This window comes from Metopolophium dirhodum, chromosome 9 (assembly GCF_019925205.1).
Source record: "Metopolophium dirhodum isolate CAU chromosome 9, ASM1992520v1, whole genome shotgun sequence".
NCBI classification, from domain to species: domain Eukaryota; kingdom Metazoa; phylum Arthropoda; class Insecta; order Hemiptera; family Aphididae; genus Metopolophium; species Metopolophium dirhodum.
The window spans coordinates 26,153,214-26,165,407 of NC_083568.1; the positions used below are offsets into that span (position 1 = coordinate 26,153,214).

The following is a 12,194-nucleotide window of genomic DNA, read 5'->3' on the forward strand; positions in this document are numbered from 1 at the left end:
TGTTATGTTTGTAGAGCTGCAATAGTTGAACTTAAGTCTTCTAGTTAGAATAAAAACAAAAAAAAAAGTTTGAAAATGCCTTTGATCGTTTTCGAAAAGTCACATTTTTTTTTTGTTAGGGTGTACTTAAAGTTTTCACTGGGTGAAACTGAACAATGGATAACATTAATTTATATTACTTCGGAGAAATTCTAAAAAACCATCGTAATTTAAATCGATAAAAATGTTGAACTAAACATTTACTTAAAGTATATTATTAATCACGAATATTGTCACGGGGATGGGGGTGACAGGCAACGTCAGAATACGTCGAAAACAGATTGGTATATTATAATATTATTATGGTTTTGTGGTTACATCATGATGGGAAATCTATATATTATATAATAAAAAATGGAAAGGGAGGAGGGTTTTCTTAGTATTAATCGAATAGACTTTGAAAACGGTGTCTATGCATAGAAAGTGTATAATATATATTATTTTTTTTTTTACTTGAGTATTCAATTAATTGAAATACTTTATAAACTTTCTTTTATGAAAATACTTTGTGAACATGCTTTATTATAGAATAAGGTTGTTCATTGAATTAATGAAACTATTGAACTTCATCAATTACTTGAAGGTAGGTAGGTAGGTAGGTAGGTAGGTAGGTAGGTATATGTTAAATAGAAAATTCCTAAAAATAAATGTTAACATTTATCACGCCATATATAATATACCTATTCACTATAAACATTTTATTTATTATTAATATTTATTGAATATGCGGTTGTGATAATGAAAATATGATTTCACTAATTATAACTCTGATAACGCCGTACAGGATACTGCAGAGTGATCCATTTACAATATTATTACTTGTGGATTAGGTGTAGGTATTTATTAAGTACAAAATATGTTCTTTATTTTATTTTCCCGGAACATTTCAAGTTAAACACTGAGCTTCAAAAACTACAACGAAACTTTTAACTTTTGATCATTAAACGATACCATTTAAATATTGAATATCTTCTTTAAATAAAATGTATGAATTATTTTTAATTTAAAATACTAAACTAACATTTGATACTTCAAACATACTACCTATCTCACTTTCACATATAGTTGTATTTGATTACCATAAAAATCTGAAAGTCTTTAGTTAATTTATCAATGTTTATCAAATTTACAGGTGTTTGCCGCATAGAAAACAAATGTAAACGATATAATTGCATAACTATAATAGAAAACGTATTACTGACAAATTCTGAGAAACCATGTAAACTAAGGTTTAGGCATATCTTATAAAAAACTAATTATTTTAGCCTATTTATAATACCATATTTTCAGTTTGCATAAATGTAATATTTTAATCAATAATTTCTACAGAGTCATCATTTTATTTTTTAATCATAAAATAAACTCATCACTTAATAACTGTTGTTTGATTTCGAACTAGGTATAAATGGTATTTAAAAAGAATAATATTAACGATGTCATAATATATACAAACAAATGAGTACCTACCTATCTATCTACTAGGACACTAGGTACTCCAGATCACCAGTCCTCTATTACCTAATCATACCTAACTACCCCACAGGAGAAAAAATTGGAAAAATTAATTTTTCCGTTTTGTATCATAGCTATTTACCATGAATAAGTTTCACATAATCAAAAATAATATCTTATTATTGAATTCCATGAAATTATAGTTAAACTTTTTTTTTATCGCATCTGCAAATTCGTTTCCGGCCACCAATAATAAAAACGTCGTTGCTTTTTGTTCGATATATACTACATTATTAGATCATTGATTCAAAGTCATTTATTAAACCATATATAATATAATAATATAGTGACTGCAGTAATGAAGTTACTGCAGATGATGTCGCTCGATTAGATTAAATTTCGTAAATCACTATATACTTACATATAACTTCCATTCGGCCACCATCTTGTGCGGAAGCAAACGACGGCGCTTCTGCAGAAACTTCGCACCGGTAATTAGCTGTGGTTTTCAACGTTATGTCTCTCAACGTTAACTGCCGACTGTTGGAATGCATGTGCTGCGCAAACAAATACGTAAAATATAATATAAACACCGGTTTTATGGTCGCACGACCGCCTCGAAGGGGATGAGTTTGCTGGTGGTCGTTGTGGCAGCGATAGGATAGGGGGGAGGGAGAAATCGTTACAGAATATACTTACGTCGACCTTAATCCCATCCACCACGTAAGACGTCTTCTGAGGGTCCGACTTGGGCACATACCGGTAAAACTCCTCGTTTTCGCGGTACCACTTGACGGCGTACAGAAGGGCTCCTTCCAGCTCGAAGTCGCACCGGAGCACAGCCGTCTCGCCGCGGATCTTGTACCGAGGTACCACCGCTTTCACCGTCAGTCCGTCACCTGTTTGGAAAATAGTTTGACAGTATTAGGCAAAATACGACTTTGCGATTCGCTGAACGTTAATTTTTCATTCCGCGCTTAGCTGATGAACACATAAGTATTACGAATAGGTTCTCTGGTCTCTACAACAAGTATAGAGTAAAAAAAAGTCAACGGTGAGCGTCATTAATGGATGACTGCTCACATCAAAGTACCGCCTGTAAATGTTTTATTTTTATTATTAATTGTATACATAATTAATAAAATGAATATGTATGTTATTTACGCTAATTACATAAACTAATTGTGTCCCTAATGTATAGATTGTTAATTTCAAATAAATAGAAAAAAAAATAAATAAAAAAAAATTATAATTATTGTTCAAACATTTTTTGTGTAAAAATGCCTAAAAATGTCAAATCTTTTTCAGAATGAGTTATAAACATATTTATAAAATTAAAAAAAAAAGCTATGTAAAACTATTTAAAATTAATAATAATATTATGTTATACATCGATAGGAGATATTTATTGTGTATTTTATTTTGAAACTTTGAAGGCTATATTATATTGGTTGCTATTTTCGACAGAAATATTTTCATTGTTTTATAGAGTGCCCCCGCAAATTTAACCTTATTAAAAAAAAATTATTTTAAGGTTATCGAAATTCAAACTTTATTCAATATAATTTTAAAAGCAATTATAAACTTGTCGACAAGTTTCAGTGACTTATCGCATTTCCCTCTTTACCATATTAATATATTATGGTTCATATAGCATAGAGACTATAGAGGTATTGCATTACACTTTAACTAAAACTTTACGTAAAGAACTGTGAGAAATTATCAGGTACGTCAGCACTCGAAGATTTCTTACTCTGAAGAACTTACGACGTGGTATTTATAGTAATATTACATTTTAGCTATGATAACTAATAAATTACACTAACTTTTCCAATGTCTTTCAAGTGCCACCTAATCTTCTAAAACCTTGACAGTGTAATTAATTAGTTCCAAATATTTGTGAACGATCGTAAATGTTAAAACTTTTTTGTGATTATAAGCTATTTACAGTAGACTTGAATCGAGAGATTTTGTATAATTTTACGAAATGAAAACTGAAGACTTAAGATATATTTTGAAAGCTGTTAAAGCGATTTACATGCTTCATGTGTACGAAACATCAAAAAGCGATGTCAGTGGGTTGCTGTACGTCGATGCACATGTAATACGCATATATTTTTTTAAACATTAAACAAACACGGAAAATTAATTATTTAAAAATCGAAAAACATACCTACTACGTAACGTTTCGAAAAATCATTCTAATAACCGCAAATAATCGTGCAGCGGGAGTCGCTTTCCAGAAAATCTACAGTTCTCGAACCATCTATAATATTATTACGACCTGCCGGAAGAGTAAATAAAATAATATAATATTTCTGTGCTCGGGATTCCTGGGTAGTGCTCACATCTACAGCTACCCATATACCTACTAGACCCGATCGGACTTATACCATATTATTATAATGACGTAGGTACTAATAATAATCATAATAATAATAATAACGGGACAACAGAGCGAATATTATTTAGAGCTCTCCGACTGTCATCTTCTGGCAACAGTCTGGTCGTTTCGACATTACGGCGGACATTACAATGAAATGCAAAACAATAATACCTTCTATATTCGCGTTATGATATCATAATACCATGCAATGCGTCGTGCTCGGTCCAAGGGGTTAATAATGTACATTTTGTGTATTTTGTCACAATTATATAATATAATATAATATGACCTAACCCAATGAAACGCTATTCTCGCATTAAATGTATATATATATATATATTATATAATAATATATACAAGTGTGTGTGCGCGCTAAAGAATTCATCGGGTTTCGGGATAATCGACTGTTAATATGGATGAGGTGCGGTCGTCGTCGGCCAATATTAATAATATCGCAGCCAAACACATCTATAATAATAATATAATACTGTAATGATGATAATAATAATAATATTATGCTGCTACATTTGCCTATATTGCCGGCGCACATTATTAGACGCATAATATATATATATTATATAATAGTCAAACGAACAACACGGGAAAATAATATATTATTATAGCAGTAGGTCGTGTGTGCATGTGTTATAACAGTATAATGTCGTGTATTTCTATTAAATACAACACTATACACGCGTGTATTAGAATACAAATCATGATAATTTCACGATGATAATCGGAGTGTTAAACTGCAGTTACCGCGTCGGTCACGAAAAATATTAAAGTATAATACGTCTGATGACGGTGACCTATACATAATTATAATAATAATAATAATATATTATGCGTATCGTCGTTAAGCCCCCCGTCGCCGGTTAGTATTATATTATAATAATATACGGCCCTAAAATGGTACATATTTTTACGAACTCTGAGTGTATAATATTAAACTCTATTGCCGCTGCGTTATTATTACGACAGTGTAAAATAACTTAGTACAATAATTATTATTGTCGAGTTTAATAGCCTCGTTTCATAAACCATATCACTTCTGAACCACGCTCAACATCTACCGCAAAACCATTTTATAGTCTATCTTAGAGTGTTTAGTCTGATGATTATTAACTTAATGGACAGGGTATTTTAATATTTAAAAACTTTTAAGATAGTATAATCTAACGTTATAATCGAAGCACAAATTTGATGATTTTTGTGGATTAATTTGATAATTATAAACAATAAAATTATATGTATTATCACGTGACTACAATCGACATCTTGCCGCTGCTGCACTTATTGTCTCGCCTTAGCTTGGGCGAAATTTAAACATAAAAAAAAAACATTTAAAAATAAATATTGAGAGCAGACACGAAATCAATAAGGTTCTCTGCAGAAACGTTGAGTACTTTATAGTATTAATATTCAAGATCTCACGTCAAGTTTTGTAGCCAACTAATGTGTTTACGAACCTGCAGACAGACAGTAAATTTAAATTGGATTTCTCGGACCAAAGAGGGTGTGAAACGTGCATGGACATTCATAAATAAATTAAATCGATTACAATATAAATAAATCCCACCGACTTCACGAAAGACATACATTTTTTTATTCATAAACTATTGACAAAAAAAAAACAGGGCTTATAATACTAATTTTTTTAAATCCTCCAAATGTTATTAATTCATATCCGTTCTACGCCGCAGTAAACGAATCTAAAATTACGTGTCACTTTTATTTTTCAAAAAAACATTTAAACACTTTGAACTTGACACTTGTTAACACGGTTTGTTTGCAGGATAATGGAATATCAATTGACTTTTATTTTGATAATATTATTATTATTTTTCTGCGTACACTGTTGCTATTATTTTTTTAAAAATGTAAGTCAAATATAATATTATATATTACCATATACGCTTAAAATACATGCTGATAATAATTCATGCACACTTAATGTAATAGCGATAATAATATAATCATTTATGTAAATGGATGTTATGGATTCTAAATTTTGCATACTTAACTCAATATGTGGGCATATTACTTAAAATATTCTAGCTACTTGGGATATTTTGCTTTTATTCATTCCTATAGAATTAAACCCACAAAAATTGTATGTGACAATCTCACAATTTATTTTAATCCTTGTATAATTGTAATGAGTGTTTGAAAAAAATTAAAGGACAAAATAAGTACAACTACATTTTTTTCATCTGAAACAAGAATATTTGTTTGTGCTGTATTATAATCATTCAAGTTTTAAACAGTTTATCAAACCTTATAGTTAATACCATTATTGTTTAAAATTACTAGTTCAATGCATATAACCATACTGATATACAATTTAATTATTTATAGAAAAAAAAATAAAATGTATTTTTATTAGAATCCATTTTCAGACATACACATAAGCCAAAAATACAGGAAATCGGATTTCAGATTATGTGTGACGTCGTTTATCTACTTACCAATACGTCGATTCGAATGGTACCATACGTATTTTAAAAGCTGATGGAATTTTACAGTTTTGTCCTTTAACCTACATAAATTTAAGTTGAAATATTTTTATTCTATCACCGTCACAATTACCTATATAAGTATATTACACACACACACACACATATATATAATATATATATGCACTGAATCACATTATTTGCCGACGTTTTTAAAGCTTAAATTCTTGAAATGTATCAATACGTGTTCCTTTTTAACACTTTTCTTAAGTTTGGTTTCACGTCTGTCTGTGATCAAATCTTGCGCGCTCGATTTGAGGCACTTTTTGAAGATGAAAAATTCTGAAAATTGGTATAGACCTTGGTCTTGGATGACAATACAATAATCCGTTGTCATTTTGGGACATGGACCAAAAAAAAAAAAAAGGATTGTCCCCACGACGTCGCCGTAATATCTCTCGCAGATATTGAACTTTCTCTCTTCCCCAAAAAAAAACCGCAACCTCTTACGAAGCAAGTATAGGCGTGTCCTATCCATTATTATAATATCTATGGTAACAACGGTAATTATTACCAAATAACATTATACCGGTATTCTGATATAGGTACCGAAAACACCGGATAACATATTTCTTAAACGTTTAATAAAAATATTTACTTTCAACTAAAAAGTAGAAAATAAAAAATAAAAAAAAAAATTTTAAAAACACACTTTTCCATAAAAACATTTAAAAAAAAATTTTAAAAATTGCACTAAAAAGACAAAAATAATTCTCTGTACTTAAAAATAATGAAAAATTTATTGATGAAAAATTTAAAAGTGTGTGGTGCATCATACAAAACATTAAAAGCCGAGCTAAGTCTCACATACACTTCTTTGTTCAATCCTGTTTATAAGATAGTGACTGGCAGTATATGTCAAGTATAAGAGCAAAATAATGAAAAATTTACTGATGAAAAATTTAAAAGCCAAGGAAAGTCTCACATACACTTCTTTGTTCAATCATGTTTATAAGATAGTGACTGGGAATATATGTCAAGTGTATGAGCACCACACACTTTTAAATTTTTCATCAATAAATTTTTCATTATTTTTAAGTACAGAGAATTATTTTTGTCTTTTTAGTGCAATTTTTAAAATTTTTTTTTAAATGTTTTTATGGAAAAGTGTGTTTTTAAAATTTTTTTTTTTATTTTTTATTCTCATAAGCGACTCTTATGACAAATTTTAACTGATAAACAAATTAATATTATAATTAGCGTATAACATTTTATTTATTATTATGATTAGCACCTTTTAAAATATTATAATACTGCGGATGTAGCATAACGAATATAATAATATAACGTGGTTGCTATTAAATTATTCATGTAATACGGTCAAACCATAGACAATATAATATAACCTTTACATGGAGACATTTTTACTGAAATATATTATAAATGATATTATAATATTTCAGTGCTTTTATTTGGTTGACACACAAACCTTGATCTTGCTCACAGTTATTGCATACATAAGTAAAATATAAAATTTAATTAATCAAAGGAAATTACATTTTCATATTTTTAATATTAATATTAAAGTTTAAGTGTTATGTATCGAAACGTGTACAGGTGGTATTTTATATTACATTTTCTTATAGAAGTTAGTTAAACATTGACATTTCTGGTAAATTATAATAATAATCTTAACATTTTTACTTTGCATAATATATTATAAATATAAGTTATTATTTTTATATTTAAGCGAAAAAAAATATTTCCAAATAAAAGATACAGTTGCCTCAACTTTAATTATAATTATAAATAATATTTGACTAGCGATCCTGTTATATAATAAGGACAATTTTTCAGCTATTGCATTATAACAATTATTACGTAACAATTTACCTCTAAGGACAAAATTATTAATATTTTTATGAATTCAAGAATGTTGGAAACAATAGAACAAAATAACACTGTTTGTGTGAAACCATGTTGTATAGTATAATAAATTATTGGGTCTTAAAAAAGTTAATATTAATTTTAATAATTTATATTATACTTAACTTAAGCCAGTTGAAAAATGTATCCAACATTTTTTATAAATATGTTAATTTTTAATTGTGTTATAACATTAATGTGCTATATTATGCAAGCTGCATTAACAGTACATCTATAAATATCTATAATAATGAATAATATTATATTATAATGTATAAGTATATAAAGTAATCCATTTGACTTGTGTCATGTTGGAATTGTAAACGATTGGTGAAGTGGACCAAAATATTACCCAGATCTACATTTTAAAACCATTTGTTAAATATGTGGTATTTAAATAACAGTTAAAAGCAAAAATGTAGTGTCAGAAAAAAATACAATTTTTAAAATTCACAAAAATTAACTATTAAAATATTCACTCTCAGTTAAATGGATCAGTTCGTATTATACTGCTTATATATAAAAATGAAAAGTTATAAGTAATCACTGATCACACATTCACAACACCGGTTAGTCCATTATTATTATTACTATTAGGTATTATTGTTACTATTATAATTATAATTTCTATCGTCGTTCCATTATTAATTTTACATAATAATTATCATATGCATTCAATTAATGTTTAAAGTATTATTCTTACAGGCAACATATAATTTGTTTAAAAGAATAAATAGGTAACAAGAACAAAATGTATTTGTACTATTTTTTTTTTAAGTTTTGAATTTCAAATTTCGAACAAATTTAAGTAAGAACCAAATTCTTACATCTTAAATACTAAAACTATTTGAAATCTTAATAATAATTTATAACCTATGAAATACTTCAATTTTAGTAGATAAATATTTGTTAAATAAACTTGATAAGTTATTTAATCAAATCAAAATAAGTTGTACCACTTTTTTACATGAAAATAAAACTATAAAACTCGTGTACAATTTAAAATAACAATAAGCCGATAAATATCTAAAAATGTCTGTTTTGTGTTATCAATCTATGTTCATATAAATTCATATAGCAATGTCTTTCATTTTATATTTGTTCAAAAATAACTACACAAATTTAAAACTGTAGAAAAATAAAAAATCCGAGAAAAAATGATTTGGAATCAAATTTACATCGAACCATCAAATTAGATTTTAAACTTGCAAATATTTAAAGTTTTGAACACTAATAATTACTAAAATGAAATAACAATAATAATTTCTAATTATAGAAACATATTATACTTGTAGCACAAATAATAATAACAAATAACGAATAAATTGTACAATAAAAAAATATATACATATAATAACAATTGTGAAATATTTTTATATTATATTTATTTATTATTTTTTTTAGATTCTAAGCGAAGTGATGAATGTATTAATCTAACAATGATGTGTGCTTTTTTTTTTTGTGTCTGTCATTACCTTTTAGGACAGTAAAAGTGCTTGGATTTCCTTTAACAGTAACTTTTCTGATAGGAAAGTGAATCTAGTTAATACTTTGGGGGGTCAAAAGTAAAAATTTCTCGGTAATTTTCAAACGTGACGTGGAAAACAAAAGAAAAATCTGTTTTCGAGAAAATCGATTTTAGTTTTTGGTGCAACTCTAAAACAAATGACTGTAGGTACATGAAATTTTGACTGAATGTTTATATTAGCATTTTCTACACACCATAACATATAAATATGTTTTGACTTATTTTGAGCTGTTTACGGACATTTTCAGTTTCCATTTTTTTTTAGTTTTTTTTTCTATATATATCAATACAATTTTATCTGTTAGGTAAAAAAGCTTGAACATTTAATAGAAAGCTCCTAGGTTATCGTTTCAAAGGCAGATGAAAAAAATTGAAAATCCTTAGTCACAGTTTTTATTTATAAGCATTTAAAGTTCTTTTTAAATCTAAGGTTTGAAAATGTAATACAAGATTATCCATAAGTTTGTCTACCTTTATCAAAAAAAAAATGTCGACAAGAAAGTCAAATTAAATTTTTATGAGCGTTTGAAATTCATATTTTTACAACATTTGATATTCACTCGATTTCTCGTGTAACGATTTTCTTATTTTGTTGTAATTAAAAAACGTATTTTTGTATGTACTTGAAAATATTACTGAATGTTTGTATTAGCATTTTTTATACACGATAAAATTTTGAAAATAATTCAACTCTTTGTGAGCTGTTTACGGACATTGTCAGTTTTCAATTTTTTTAGTTTTTTTTTTTCTATAAATATCAATAAAATTGTATTTGTTGGGTAAAAAGCGTGACAATTTAATATAAGGCTCCTGATATATTATTTTAATAGCAGTTGAAAAATATTAAAAATACATAGTCATAATTTTTTTTTATAAGCATTTATAGTTCAAATTTTGACAAAATTTATCAAATTTATAATTTAATAATTATTTTGTAGTTAAAAATGTATAAAATGTTCAACTTTTATAGTTTAGGATTGAAATTGAAAACAAGGCTCCACGTTAATAGGTTATACATAAATTACTTTATTCACAATAATATCATCAAATATGCTTGGTAATATCATAGGCTGACTGACCGTTTTCGCTCAGAATCGTTTTTCTTATACAATGATATTATATCATTGACTTCAAATTTAACACCATCCATTGCAGTGACCCACTTGTAACCTACTGTACAGCAAAGCAACATCCACTTACCCACCTTTTTTTAAATTGATAGAGTACAATTTATAACCAATGGTATATATTGAAATTATTGATAGTATTATTTTACTGTAATCAGTTGAAGCATATAAATATTTTTCAGTGTAAAATAAAAGAACACAAATTTAATTAAATCATATAAATGGTACTTTTCTGTTACAAGAATTTTTATTACATTACATGATTTCATTATTCAAATTAATATTGATCTATACAAGTTTAAAGTGTCATTGAATAAAAAAAATTCGTATTAGCTTCATAATAATTTCAAATAAAATCCATGCGCAGGATACTGAGTCTAAGTGTTGGAACTCATCCCACATCTTTTTCCTCGGCACAGTTTAGTGGCGTGTGGTACTTGTAATATTACATTTCGTCGTATTCGAAAAACGATTCTGAACTAACTACAAAGCTCGATAATCGCAATATGCTCGCCCGATGTCTTTCCAAAAATTTTCGACAGTAGTTGTCGGCATTTTCACTACACGTTTAATAGAAAAACTACCAGGAAAATAGAAATACAAACTCCTTATATTATCAACTTATAAGCTCCATTTCCTTTCAGAACTTTTGAAGCACTGCCCGACAGCGCAGCGTTTCCGAAAAACCTCTATGAACATCATAATAATGTTATTGTGAAACCAATACGCTTCCCTGCAAGCTTCGCTAAGAACCAAAAACTGGTTTAGTACCGACAGTTAAACAAACAGAAAATTTTATTTCAAAATGTAATCAAACATTTTCCATATAAAATCATAATATGTGCTGCGTTGTTCATATAATAATAATAATAATAATAATAGTATAGTTCATACACTGGTAAAGTTTTATAGCCACGAAAAATAATTATTATCGTTGTTGACAAAATAATGTATATTATATTATAATATTACGTGAGTAGATAATAATATAACATAAAGACCATAAAGTAGCTTAAACTCGGAAATGTGTAATAATTTATAGAATTTAAGAGATACCAAACGTGAGTAGGTATTGTGTTTTATACAAAATATTATACAGTAAGTTGATGGCGACACACACACACACACACGAGTGATACGCCGCCGCTGAGGCCGATTAGATGCCACTTTGTGTACATTTACCAGGACTAAGCCAAATCCTACGTTATTTTATGTTTGGTTAAGCCCACATGTGTTGTTCACACTTTAATTTATCGCCGTTGTAAAAATGGTATATAATG

General features: G+C 27.8%; 1 protein-coding gene across 1 annotated transcript in view; it reads right to left on the bottom strand.

Moving 5' to 3' along the window:
- LOC132952602 (uncharacterized) overlaps positions 1-12,194 on the bottom strand; it is an 88,358-nt gene that overhangs the window by 50,181 nt on the left and 25,983 nt on the right. The window contains exons 3-4 of the mRNA XM_061024938.1: positions 2,191-2,390; positions 1,913-2,048 (exon numbers count right to left, since the gene is read on the bottom strand). Of these exons, the coding sequence (XP_060880921.1) occupies positions 1,913-2,048; positions 2,191-2,390 (336 nt within the window). The remainder of the gene's footprint in view (positions 1-1,912; positions 2,049-2,190; positions 2,391-12,194) is intronic.